Genomic DNA, 14,261 nt, shown 5'->3' with positions numbered 1-14,261 from the left:
ATAATATAAATAAATGCCATTCAAGTGCCACCGAAGTGCTAATCTGTTTTTTTTCAAGATATAGTCGGAAAAGATGTGTTTTTAGCTTCCGGCAGAAGACGTAGAGACTTCCCGCTGCCCTGATGTCAGTGGGGAGCTCGTTCCACCAATGAGGAATCAGGACATCAAACAGTCTTGATTTTGTCGAGTGACTAGCTCGCAGTGACGGAGTCACAAGTCGATTGGTAGATGCCAAGCAGCGTGAACAGGCTGGGGTTCAGGGTTTGACCATGTCCTGGATGTAGACGGGGCCCGATCTGTTCCCAGCTAAGTACCAATGTTTTGAAGTGGATGCGGGCAGCCACCGGTAACCAGTGAAGGTCTGCCTTCGCAGGTAGACCTGCCAGGAGGGAGTTACAGTAGTCTAGGCGTGAAATAACCAGAGCCTGGACCAGAACCTGTGCCGCCTTGTGAGTAAGAAGTGGACGTATTCTCCTGATGTCGTGCAGCATGTACCTACAGGAACGCGTTGTCGCAGTGATGTTGGCAGTCAGGGAGTCGAGTGTCACCCCGAGGTTCCTGGCAGTCGGGGTCAGGGCTAACACTGAGTTGTTGAAGGTGGTAGTCAGGCCGTGGGTGGGAGACCCTTTCCCAGGAAGGAAAAGTAGTTCAGTTTTGTAAAGGGTTGATTTTCAGGTGGTGTGCAGACATCCACTGAGAGATGTCAGTCAGACAGGCAGAGATGCGTGCTGCTACCTGCGTTTCAGATTGGGAAAAGTGTCATCAGCATAGCTGTGGTAGGAAAAGCCATGCGAGCTAATAACAGAGCAAAGATAGTTTGTATACAGAGAGAAGAGGAGGGGATCCAGGATGGAGCCTTGAGGGATACCAGTAGTGAGAGGGCAAGGTTCAGACACAGAGCCTCTCCAAGTAAGTGTGGTCGTTGAGGTTGGACGAGAAAAGGGAGAGTGCAGTGCCTGCAGAGCATATTTATTGTTCATGGACCTGGTCTAGTTTGCTTAATGCAATATGTGAACAAATCCTAAGAGTATAAAATCAGGCTCTGTGTTAGTTTTATGTTTTTTAATTGAGGAATTGTTCATTTTGGTCAGGATTACGTAAAATAATGTAATTGGCAGCTCATCAACATGCCCTTAGGTTGGACATTGTTTCGAAAAAGCCACACTTGTAATAGAGCTAAAACTATTCATCAATGTTATGATGGAATATTAATGCCTACTGCACTCTAAAAAGCCCAACTTCAAATTTGTTGTCCTAACACATTTTTTAAAAGTTGAGTCAACAAATGCCTTTGAAAAAAGTTGAACTAACTCAAAATGTCAATTTCATTAATGAAGAGTGGAATCCACTTAAAATGTTAAGTTGAGAAAACTTAATATAGTGGTTTGGGCATCTGCTGAGGTAACTAAGGCCACTGCGCATGTATGTCAGTAAACACACACACACATATTTATATATATATATATATACAAATACATATATAAATACATATATATGTAAATACATATATATACTACTTTAATCTTATATTTTAAATAATAAAATAATATAAAAATATTTTCTTTAGCCCCTGTTTAAAATACATTGGTTTTTGATACCATTGTTTGTTTATTATATTTAGATATGGATTAGATTTGGAAGGATATTGTCCATTGTTTAATGGCAGATTTGCTCCAGTTCAGGTTTTTGTCACTTATTGAATTAAAGGGAGCCTGTACCGTGAGAGCAAATGTTTCCCTGTATTTTGCTCAATTTATTTAATTAATTTAACAGACTATGAAGATTGAAATACTATAATACTAATGTGTAGGAGGTGACTCTTGTATGAAAGTGGTATATTTTAGGTTTTAAAATCTGCATAAAAATGTCTTTTGACTTTTAAATTGTATTGTTACAGAATGGGAAGGAAAAAAAAGATTTTTTTTGTGTAGAATACAGACTCGGAGGAATCTTACGTGAAAGGAGTTGAACTGGGAATACTGCAGAGTGGGTGGAGCGGGGGTGTGGTTCACGGAACGGTGTCTGATTGTCATCAGCTGGACTGATTGGTAATCAGATTGGTAATCAGTCCAGCTGATGACGATCTGTGTTGGTTTCTCTCTCTTTTTTGATGTGGGTTACGTGAAAACCAGCTGGTAATATTACCACCGCAGAAGGCCAATCGATCTGGTGTTCTTCTGCCAAGTTAAGACAGAGTTCCCACCCTTCTTCTCCTCTGGCTTTTCAGACAGCTTTCTTGGGGAGAAAACGCTTAACTGTTATTAATGCTCTGTGTTGAAGCCTCACACTCAGACTTAAAGATGATTTTTCTTATTTTTAATAGGTCTATATTGTGCAATCTGCAGCTTTCTTTGCTGCATCGATCAGGGAATAAGGGAATAAGTCAAAGCTTCACCAGTTGGGGAAAACAAATGACTCAGTGGACTGATGTGGCACAGAAGTTTGAGAACATTGGTTCAATTATCGTGTGTTGTGGACATATTGTTCTTTCAGCTCTCCTGCTTTAAGTGCTTTTCCAAGCGAAAATATATATATATTCGGGTGCCAGTGCTGGCCTAAGAAACATTGTCTCGCAAATGTTGGTTGTTAAACAACCTCTTTGCTATTCCACAGCGGTTTAAACCACGGACTGAAGTAATATCTTTGCGAACACACATTCCTTTGTGTATCAAGTGGTTATGTTTAAAGGCCATGTTGGCATTCTGACAAGAAATGAATAATGTGTATCATGAATTCTTGATAAAGCATTGGTTTTGAAAAAAGAATAAAGAAAAAAACGCTCATGGGGGAGAGAGGAGATTCGTAGTGAAGCTGAGTGATGACGTGACGGTGACAAGATGTGTATAGAGCACAGGTAGTAGTCATTTCTTTGTTAATTATCTAAATATTCTTTTGATATTCACATGCAACAAAAAAAAAGAGTGATATCAACACGGCTACCACTGATTACAGATGCTATTTTACAATTAAATGCACTAATGTAGAGCCGATGAGTCTGTCTGTGCGCTACTGGGAAACAATTAGTGCTGTCACACTGAGCTTTGCCCTTGGTCCTTTTGACTTTTGTTCACAGACCAACATCAAATACCTTTATCTCTGTGGGTTTTTCCGCTATCTTTCTGATAAGCTCTCAGACAAACCCACGGATAGGCAGATGAGGCTTTGACCGGTCCGCCTTCTTCCAATCGTTAAAATGGTCTCCATACGCGTCTTCCTTGACAACCGTTAAAACATCTGTAAACACAAAGCAGCCAATGATTGCGTGAGCAAACACACACACAGCCTGTGCCTTTCTCTAGCTCGCAGGTGTCGACTCCAACCTGACACTCGAAACAGACACTATTTGACCCGCCGCTCTTTTTCGCAATCACATCCAAGTTGCTGAAATCAATCAATCTTATTGAGTCACACTCACCGTGTTTACATGCATTCGAATAACTGGCTCAGTCGGACTGAAATCGAATTATCCGTTTCATGTAAACACCTTTGTTCGTCTATGTGCGGTCCGACTGCGATCCGATGAACACCCCTGGATAACTCGATCCGATCCGGTTGATAATTCGACTATCGCGGCATGTAATGGTGAATTGGATTAGGAACTGGACTTTGCGTCTTTGCGCATGCTTGAGATCCCGCCGCCCTCCTCCCTCCCTCCCTCCCATGTCGTGACCCGGAAGTCGAAAGAGTCGAAAGAGACGATAATGTCACGATTAACATCATGCAAGAATAGTAGAGGGATGTAGCTCCGCCTTGCTCTCTGTTCGCCATCTTTCTCGAAATGTTGATGTTGTTGTTGTTGGTTGTTGTTGGTAGTGGTGAAGAGGTCAAGCGGAAATGGCTGTATCACCACGAGTTGTAATGAAAACAGCGCCACCTATCGTATCGGATATGACATGCTTTCGGCCAATAATTCGAATTACTCACTGCCATATATATTGGGATAATAGCAGATCCCCCAAAAGATAGCATAGTCCGACTAAAGCAAGATTCGAATTATACCATCATGTAAACGCACTGACTGGGATTTGGGGGCTGTTTAAAACCATTTTGCTGTTCCATCTGGAGACCTAAAAGAGCCATGCGGACACTCTGAGGGCTGTTCTGTCCCTGCAGCATTTCTATGTCCGTTGGAGAGCGCAATCTACGGTTACGTCGGCTTCAAAGACGAGCAGCGGGTGTGTTTGCCCTGAGAGGCGAAGACACGCTGTTAGCTTCACAAAAGAGAGTTGAAAGGCTCGGTATGGTTCATCGGCAGCAGGGCGGTCTGAGGAGTACCATATCAAAAGTAACAAACAAGTGAAACCAGAAATGTGTAACGCTCCTAATATCTTTTTCTATGTGTAAACTATGTGGGCGGTTTGATGTAGCCTTTACTCACGGCTTGATATGCCTAACATCATATTTCATAATGGAGCGATTCCTTCAAACATTTGCGAAATAAGGAAATATAAAGGAGTCCCATATAATTACTTAACTTGAAATCACACCGTTAACATTCTGATCGGGAGCATTTTCTTAGAATATGAAAAATGTATCCCAGGAACACTTTTTCGGAAAGGCGAATTAAGTGAGTGAAACTCTTAATTTCTTCCGTCAGGTTTGTCAGGTTTTCAGCTCTCGCGTATAATAAACGACGTTCTGACTCGTTTCTGAAGCGGGGGACGTCCCACCTCAGTGTGAGGCCGCCACAGTCCCGGGCTGTATTTAGCACTTTGCTTTTGTCCCTTGTGGGAAAACGTCTGACACGCCGCGAAAGTGCCGAGGCTAGCAGAATGGAATAGGCCAGAAAGAAAAGATAGAGGAGCGGGAGAGTGTTTCCTTAGTATATATATATATGCAGGTGTCCAAGCTGGAAGCCAGACTCATCTATATTTACTCTCACTTGGATGTAATATAACATAACTAAGCCAATCCTGTGGTCTGTAATGGCATTAGGGGAGATTAACATCATTACTGCAGGCAATACATCGTTGGGAGAAGAAAAAACGCTGACTGGGTCACTGCATGGTCAAACGCATCAGATTGTTTCTGCAAGACTTCAAAGCCAGGAACGCTGGAAGGAATCATGAGGATCAGATGGGAGCGTCGACTCGTCACCTGGTCCCGAACTTAAAGAAGGAAGAAAGAAAAAAATTACAAATAAGTCCTGTTGTGCAACTGGGAGGAAAGGCGGGACGTTTCCAAAGAGTCGGACAATGGAACTTGGATATTCCCTGTTGGTTTTGGTTTTGAAGTTGTAAGTTCAGGACGTGCGCTTGTGTGTGTGCACTTGTGAGTGAAACCAGCTTGTGCATGTTGGTAGTTATTTATATCACCTGTTTGCATTCCCCTGTTTGTATCTTGTTGCAGCCTCTCACCTTTCTCCCCCTCTCTTCTGGCACACTTCTCGCACTCTCCGCCTCTCTCCACGGCCTCCTGACGAAACATTTAACCTTCACGCCCAAGCCCAATTTTGAGGTTTTCATTTTCTCCATGAAATGAATTACATATGCATAAAATAATGGATTTCAAAGAGCACCTAAATGAGACATACACTACCGTTCAAAAGTTTGGGGTCACTTAGAAATGTCTTTATTTTTCAAAGAAAAGCACTGTTTTTTCAATAAAGATAACATTAATCAAAAATACACACTATGCATTGTTAATGTGGTAAATGACTATTCTAGGTGGAAACGTCTGGTTTCTAATGAAATATCTCCATAGGTGTATAGAGGCCCATTTCCATCAACTATCACTCCAGTGTTCTAATGGTACATTGTGTTTGCTAATCGCCTTAGAAGACTAATGTCTGATTAGAAAACCCTTGTGCAATTATGTTAGCACAGCTGAAAACAGTTATGCTGGTGATATAAGCTATACAACTGGCCTTCCTTTGAGCTTGAAGTTTGAAGAACAAAATTAATACTTCAAATATTAATCATTATTTCTAACCTTGTCAATGTCTTGACTACATTTTATATTCAATTTTCAATTCATTTGATAAATAAAAGTGAGTTTTCATGGAAGACACAAAATTGTCTGGATGAGCCCAAACTTTTGAACAGTAGTGTATAATGGTGGTGGTTAACACCTTCCAACACCTCCACAGCACATATCCCTGCACTGCTCTTGTTTGCTGACATTACTGATCTACACACTCCGTTGTTCATTAACTTCATGAAGGATGTTTGGTTTGAAGTATAACCGTGTGGAGTCACTAGGCTGGTTTGTGACACAGATTAGTCTCTCCACCTCACGCCCAACCTTTTCTTCTCGTCTGTTCCATTCTCTCTTGTCTCACGTGTGCGTGTTGGCTTCGGTGCAGATATGTATTGTTGAACTCACTGCATGTGTTGACTGACGGGCCTATTGACATTTAGTGTAAGCATGTGCTGTTAATGCCTCCATCTGGTTCACGAGAAAAAAAACTCACACACACACACACACACTAAGACTACTGGTGCTGCAGCAAGCAACGTGGATCATCTTTGGTTCCCCTAATTTAGTTGTCTGTTTTTAATTTATTTGGTTTTTAATTTATTTATTTTTTATTTTCCATTTTATTTTTTATTTTAATATATACTTTTAAATGTAATATTGGTTTCTTGCCATTCCACTTGTTTTGCTTTGACTCTCTGTGGAGCACTTTGTAAACATTGTTTTTAAAGGTGCTATATAAATAAAGTTATGATTATTATTATTATTATTATTATTATCTCTTGGGTGCTGCGAACCACCACATACGTTTCCCTAAGGGTCCAAAGTGGTGCCGTTCGGTTGTAGAAACGAAATGCGAGTGAATATTGCGCAATGTTTGTGGTGACTTCACATCAAATAAGCACTTTATGTTCTAGCTTTACCCTAAAAAGGAAAATTACATTACGTTGTACACCTCCTGTTAGGGTTAAATTTAGACTTGCAGCGGGCCATTCTGTTTTGTGTGCCTCGTAATTGCGTTTACCCGGTCAGTGGAGAGCAGAGTACGAGTTGTGAGTGAAGTGACCGAGGACAACGGGTTCAACTGTTCAGCAGCCATGTGTGTGTTCTCTTCAAGCAGAGGGCAATTCAAATCAATTATGTGCTAATGGCACAATGAAGAGACTCTTAGCCTCCTTACAGCCAGGGGTTACGTCTGTCTTTATGTGGGGTTTTTTTTGCATGCTTTTGTGTAATTTTTTGACACGGTACGAAACACATAAAACCACTTCCGAAAACCCACGCGCTCACTAACTGTACATGCAGTCCCAAAGTAAAAGATGATCACGGTAATTTATGTACTTTAACCAAATTTGTGCTTCACAAAGGAAATGGCAAGCACTTGTCAGAGGGAGGTGGGATGGACCCAATTGTAGGTGCAATTCAAATTATTATCATTTTAAAGCTAAATTTAACACATGCGTATGTGCCTGTTGTGATTTAAGTCAGGCAATCAAATAATCACACCCAGAAACCTATTGTGTGTTCTGATGTATACTGTGACGCCTGTGGAAGATGGACGTTTTGTTCTGGTGAAGATTCGGGAAATTGTGTGTCGTCGAAAATTCGATGACCTGAAGTATGTCTGTCAAGACTCAGCTCAGCTCGGTTGCTAAATATGAATAATAATCATTTTTACTGAAGCCTGTATTTAAGTGTCATCTGTATGGCAGATGCAATTGTCAGTAGAGGAATATGAAAAGAGTAAAGGACCCCAAATAGAGACCTCATTGATAATGTATCCCCTCCGTAGACTGTAAAATGTCTCCAGATGAAGCAGTTTTGACAAACAGCAACATATCAACAGCACCCTGCAATAATAAAAATGCTAGATTTGCACATTCCCTCTCTGTCTTGCTCTTCCTCGTCCTCCTTACACATCTCCTCCCTCTTTTTACCAGCCTTTCGAAGCGTTATTAACCTAACACTAAATTAAATCTGCAAATGAGCTGGAAACGGTGATAATTCAGAGCACAATGGCCTCATTCCCGTCCCTACCGCTTGTGACAGACGAGCATTTCACAACTCGGTAACTGATAAATCCTGGTCGCACTTTTTTCTCCCCATTGTTAGTGCCGTTTGGCAGCTGGCGCAAGGAAAAAAAGCTTTATTTAGGCTTTTTAGTGGATGTTAAACCTTCATGGCTACAGCTGACATCAAGGTCGATAAGTGGGTTTCCTAGCTCCTCTGTATGGACTGAGGAAGACGGGACGTGAAGCTAAGAGCTGTTTATCAGTCTCAGACCCACACAGCCCTCAAGGACCAATGGATACATATGAACAGACAGGATGAGCACACACACACACATACACATGCACACGCACACACAATTAAGTTTCTTCTTCCAGATCATTTAATAACAGCTGGCAGGTACAGGCAGGATTTAGCTTTCCGTCCCTGAAACGGTTTGTGTATTAGTACATGTATGAAATGGGGAGTAAGGCCCTGCAACAAAATTACCAGTCTATCTGGGCGGGTCATCAACATGTAGCTGTCAAGACTTTGCCCCGTGGCTCGTAAGCCAGTCGCAACTTGAACAGTTCCAGTTTCATTCTTTCTTTTCTTTTTTTTTTACAGCAACTCGTACAGATTCTGCCTCATCATACCAGAGAAGAAGAGCGAGGGAAGACGTATGACGGGTTTAGAAAGCGAGTGCGAAGGAGAGACACTGAGAGTAGGGTGAGAATTGGGACACGATCCAAGTGTTGCTGCACAACCTTTCACCTCTAACTTCAGATAAACAACCATCCTCAGCCCTGCTCGAAGATGCAAACAACTTTCCTTTAAAAAAAAAATGTCTGTACGTTCTGGCCTTCAGCAGCAGAGCCACGCTTTAAAAACAATCGCGGTGTGCTTCTGAGTCTTCTCCACCCAGAGTACAACAGCAGCCTGCCCAGGAAAAAAAACGTTGCCCCGACCACGAGACACATTCAACCCAAAGACGTGCATTTCCACGGTGTTATTCCACTTTTCATGGAACCTGCCCTGCTGTAGCTCCAAGCACTCCTTTGCATCCAGTGTCAGCAGGGGAAAAAAGTTCTTTGATGGTGGCAGCTGGAATTTGCTGGATGGGGGAGGGGAGGCGCAGTTGAAATAGCAAAGCTCTGGGAACCAAGACAGAAGATGAAGGGAGGGAAGGTGGGGAAGTTAGAGGGAGGGTTGAGAGCTCCGGGCCTAATGGCGTAGGAATGCGGTGAATTAGGAGGTTGCACCGGCATCAAACAGTAAGTGAGAAAAGTCATCAAATAAATGGTGCATATTCTGTGGAAATAAATTATGAGTATTTGCTATCTGGGCTGCTGGGGGTTGGGCTTATTTGTTCGGGGTGGTTTTGTTGCGGTGTCTGGTTAATGTTAACTCGGGAAGCCGCTCGTGTGTCTGCGTGCAAATATCGTATGCAATGCACATGCTGGTAGCATGTATTTAACCCCTTTTGAAGATGTAGCAGCAGTCAGGGAGTCTGTGGAGATCATTATTACCTTCGCATTGAAAATGCGGAAGGTTATGTTTTGATCGCCGTGTATTTATTTATTTATTTATTTGTATGCGTGTTCCTCGCATAACACAAAAAGTATAAAACTGAATCGCATGAAATTTGGTGGGATGATTGTTTATTATCCGGGGAACATTTGATTAGATTTTGGGATCAATTGGGTCAAAGGTCAAGGTCATGAAAAGGTCAACATTTTATTTTTACCATAGCGCGGTCAATTTGTATCCAATTGGCATGCAACTAATGCCAAAATGTTCATAATTCAATGCCAAATCTTGTGATATGCGAAGATATGCGCTCTACCGAGTGCCCGTTCTAGTTATTTAATGTATATGAACTCCAAAAGAACCCATAATAGCACCCTGCTGTTTTTGTTTAGTTTTTTTGGGCCATTTCATGGCTCCGGTCTGTTTTCGTGTTTATGTTCCGGGTCTGATGGGGGATTTTTGCTGCAGCCGGCTCTGGAGGAGCGCGAGTCGAGCAGAAATAGATTGATACCTTCACGTGGCTTATTTATGATTGCAGCAAACCCCCGGGACTCTCGTGGATGAATAAGAAGCTGGCCTCGGACCAGAGGCACACGGGGGTCGGGTGGGATCGGCGATGAGGAGCGACGGGGTCTGAGTCAGGGCCTCGGGGTGGGGCGGATGAGAGATGGTATACGATGTGAATAGATCTAAAGGTTAGAAAAGCACAGGTGAGGGAGTTTCGATGCGGCCCATAACTCTGTCTGTTCTACTCAATTTACAGCGAGCAAAAAATTATTTTAGAGCAACGCGAGATGCGAACTGCAGGTTAGCCTCGTTTTAAGGCTAACACCTCATCACTGAAAACGCATTATGATGCATGCAATGAATAAACGGTACAATTATGTTTACAGAAATAACTAGAATGGGCACTCAGTAGAGCGCATACTTTCGCATATCACAAGATTGGGCATTGAATTATGAACATTTTGGCATTAGTTGCATGCCAATTGGATAACAATGTACCGTGCTATGGTAAAAATAAGATTTTGACCTTTTCATGACCTTGACCTTTGACCCAATTGATCCCAAAATCTAATCAAATGGTCCCCGGATAATAACCAATCATCCCACCAAATGTCATGCGATTCAAGAAGATGTTGACCTTTTTCATGACCTTGACCTTTGACCCGATCAATCCCAAAATCTAATCAAATGGTCCCCGGATAATAACCAATCATCCCACCAAATTTCATGCGATTCGGTTTACAACTTTTTTTGTTACGCGAATAACACGCATACAAATAAATAAATAAATAAATACACTGCGATCAAAACATAACCTTCCGCATTTTCAATGCGAAGGTACTAAATACGAAGGTAATAAGGTATGTCCTGGTGTGTTGGCGAAGAAACTCTTCAAATATCGTTAAGATTCGTCTTTTACCAGTGTGACAATAGTGACTGATGTCACGATTTAAGAAGGATTGGGAATAAACAGAGTTGTGTTTTTTCAGGATTCTCGCATCGATAAATCGAAAACGCCACAAAGGGGATTGATCAGCCGAATGCAATCCGAGTTTGTCTCGCCTCTGATCCTTTCCCTTCGCCTTTCAGCTCCCCTCGAGCCTCACATCACGGAGTGCGTATCGAGGGACCAGGTGACATTCCAGTGCTGGTGGAGTCCGGGCAACTTCCACAACCTGTCCTCTCCCGGAGAGCTCAGACTCTTCTACATTAAGAAAGAGTAAGCGTGAAAGTCGCAGCGCCACGTCAAAGTTCAAACCGAAGTTGTTGTTTTTTTCAACGTTTATGTCTTCCCGTGCTTCCCTCTTCTCTTTCCTCTGCCATCATCTTTTCCCTCTTTCAGCTCGCCCGCCAGCGAATGGAAAGAGTGTCCAGAGTATGTTCACTCAAATCGGGAGTGCTTCTTCGATATCGCCCACACGTCCATTTGGATCCCCTACTGCATGCAGCTTCGCAGCCAAAACAACATCACCTATTACAACGAGGAAGACTGTTTCACCGTGGAGAACATCGGTTAGTAAAAAAAAAAACACATGCGCAAACATCCATACGTTTGCAAAGCGTCCGATGAATTAGGGCAATTGTACATATATTCCACAATGCACTCGACATCGTGAAACACGTTCTGGCCACACAAAAAAAAATTCCCCCACCACATGCGGATGTAGCTTGTTTAAGGATATTCTGAAACTGGGCACTTCGCAAATGATGGAGAACAGGCTTCCGGACGCGCGTGAATTAAGTTATCAACATTTAATGGCAGGAAGTGTCAAACAAACATTCAAGGCCTCACGATCGTGGTCTTCATCGTCCGGCTCCTCAGCCTTCCGGCGTCGGGGTCCTTGTGGGAAGAGAACGCTATCTCTAATCTACAAAGCCTTAGACTCAAAATCAGCCAATCCTCACTCTCAAAGGTGAGTCCAGCCTTTAACAGCTAGTGATTGGTTCAAAGTCCCACTAGAACAATGGAGGGGTCGAATGTCACTGAACCCCGGGTCAAAACGTCACTTCCGGTCAAGTATTTTCACAATAAAAGTCCCGTCTATTATTGTAAGTCACTTCACGGGTTTCAACCGGCTTCGACAATCTATAATACAAACACAGTCACTCTCATGCAACATACATTAATTCTTGCCATTCATATTTACATAGAGTAAACATTACCCCTATGCTATATAATACATTAATAACAATATCAATATTCTCCCTAATATTTCCTATTATAATATCTTTCTATATGTATTAAATGAAAGCATAAGACCTCTGCACATGTTATCAAAATAAATTATGACAACCTAACACTTGACAGATTGCTGGGAGAGCACTGCAAAGCATGAACAGAAAATGTCCGCCGCTCGTATAATAAATCACCTGCACAGGCGCTTTGTAAGAAATGGTATTTGCTGCTGCTTATCAATCTAAACCAGCAAATGCCACATGCTTGTGTGTCAGATAGCCATTGTTGACACAATAACTGTTTTGTGTGGCGCCCTTTATCTGACCAGGGTGCTGATAGACACTGTTGCATCACATGACACGTGTCCCATGTTTGCTGATATCTCTTCGGCGGAGACATTTTTGTTTATTGGCCGCGTGGACATTCGTTATCAACGTGTCGCTATAACCAACATTGTTGGATGTCCAGGAAATTTGATTACCGATCTTAACGTTTTTGGTCCCCCGACCAGTATCGCCATGAGGCCAAAAGTTCAACATTTTATTGGTCAACTTTCCATGAAATCTACTGAGAATATTCAGTACATCTCCAATGTTCACACTGAGTGTTCCTCCTTCAACCCTTGTGTTGTAACCTCTATTATGTATTTAATTTGTTAGTTTATGTTTTATCAATTTCAATTTTTTTCCACTTCACATACAGCTCATTATACTAACATAAAACTAATATAAGACCTCCACTATACTGTATTTTGGTTTAATTGATTGACTTAAAGAGCATATTTCTTTGATTAATTCATTATTTTTTCATCTACACATAATCAAATGCATTTAAAAGCCATCCATTGATTTACCATGTTCATAAACGTGATGTCAATAATTCAAAGTGTTTTCTCTCTGTTCAAACTGACCTTTTGCCCTTTCCCTGGCAGTGCGCCCTGACCCTCCAGGGTCTCTAAACTGGACCCTGCTCAATATAAGTCCCTCCGGGCTAAACTATGATGTCATGGTCAACTGGGAGGCCCCGCCCTCTGCAGACGTCGGGGCAGGCTGGATGCGCATTGAGTACGAGATCCAGTACAGAGCGAGAAATACCACAAAATGGGAAGCAGTAAGTCCTCTCGTTACTTGCTCCGCAATGATCTCTCTTGCACTATCGGCTTTTTAAAAATGTTATGCGCACGCAAAGTAGTAACACATGGAAACACACACCGTACAACTTTACAAAAGGCCTCTGTGCGCTGGCACAAGTTGACACATGCAAACACTAATGGGCTCTCTTTAAAGTAAATTGTCGGTAGGTGTCGTGTTTCCTTTCCCCTCCCCCTCCCCTGAACTCATGAGGCTAACATGCAGTGTAGCTTTGTTGCCAAGGCAGTGGAAGCCAGAGCAAGGCCCTCTGGGAAAACACAGCCTCTCTGAAGGAAGTGAAGGGAGGGATCTGTAGGTCAGAGGCCACAGGACCTTGCACAGGCTCGTGTTCAGTAATGTGGGGCCAGCCAGTCTGATGAAGGCAGCTTTGGAAACTGTTTTAAAAGCCCTCCATTATAACACTCCGCTTAATGTACCAGAAATGCCTCGACAATGCTACTTTTGGAGAGGCCTCTGTTACTCTTCTGTCTGAAAGGGTTCTTTAACATACGCAGCAAAATAAACTGTGTTTTTATTCTTTCTCTTTCTCTACCTGCATTTGTGCTTTTCAAACATCAGTTGGAGATGCAGCCTCAAACCCAGCAGACAATCTTCGGTCTGCACATAGGAAAAGAGTACGAAGTGCACATCCGCTGCAGGATGCAGGCCTTCACGAAGTTCGGAGAGTTCAGCGACTCCCTCTTCATTCAAGTCCCCAGCAAAGGTGAGCGCCGCAAATCGGACATTTGGTCAAAAAAAATAAAAAAATGAATATGGCCCGCGGCTTCGTTTGGCTCCGACGGACAGGGGCGCAAACACCGTTGAACAGGGAGCAAAGGAGTTATGACGACGACGGTGACGACGATGATGACGATGATGACGATGATGATGATGATGATGGCTTCTGTCTCGTGCCGTCTTGTAGAGTCTCCTTTCCCGCTGACCCTCGTTCTCGTTTTTGGGATTGTGGGCATCCTCTTACTCGCCGTGATTATTGTCGCCTCTCAGCAGCA

General features: G+C 42.6%; 1 protein-coding gene across 3 annotated transcripts in view; it reads left to right on the top strand.

Annotated features, from left to right (window-relative positions):
- The window catches only part of ghra (growth hormone receptor a), a 34,679-nt gene that overhangs the window by 11,085 nt on the left and 9,333 nt on the right, over positions 1 to 14,261 (top strand). For all 3 annotated transcript variants that reach the window (XM_056418216.1, XM_056418214.1, XM_056418215.1), the window contains exons 3-7: positions 11,032 to 11,161; positions 11,285 to 11,454; positions 13,050 to 13,228; positions 13,828 to 13,972; positions 14,174 to 14,261. The exon at positions 14,174 to 14,261 is cut by the window's right edge and continues 3 nt beyond it. In XM_056418216.1, the coding sequence (XP_056274191.1) occupies positions 11,032 to 11,161; positions 11,285 to 11,454; positions 13,050 to 13,228; positions 13,828 to 13,972; positions 14,174 to 14,261 (712 nt within the window). The remainder of the gene's footprint in view (positions 1 to 11,031; positions 11,162 to 11,284; positions 11,455 to 13,049; positions 13,229 to 13,827; positions 13,973 to 14,173) is intronic.

The sequence above is a fragment of the Pseudoliparis swirei genome, chromosome 7 (genome assembly GCF_029220125.1).
Source record: "Pseudoliparis swirei isolate HS2019 ecotype Mariana Trench chromosome 7, NWPU_hadal_v1, whole genome shotgun sequence".
NCBI lineage: Eukaryota > Metazoa > Chordata > Actinopteri > Perciformes > Liparidae > Pseudoliparis > Pseudoliparis swirei.
Note: the sequence above shows the minus strand (reverse complement) of the source record. Positions and strands in the feature narration are given on the sequence as shown.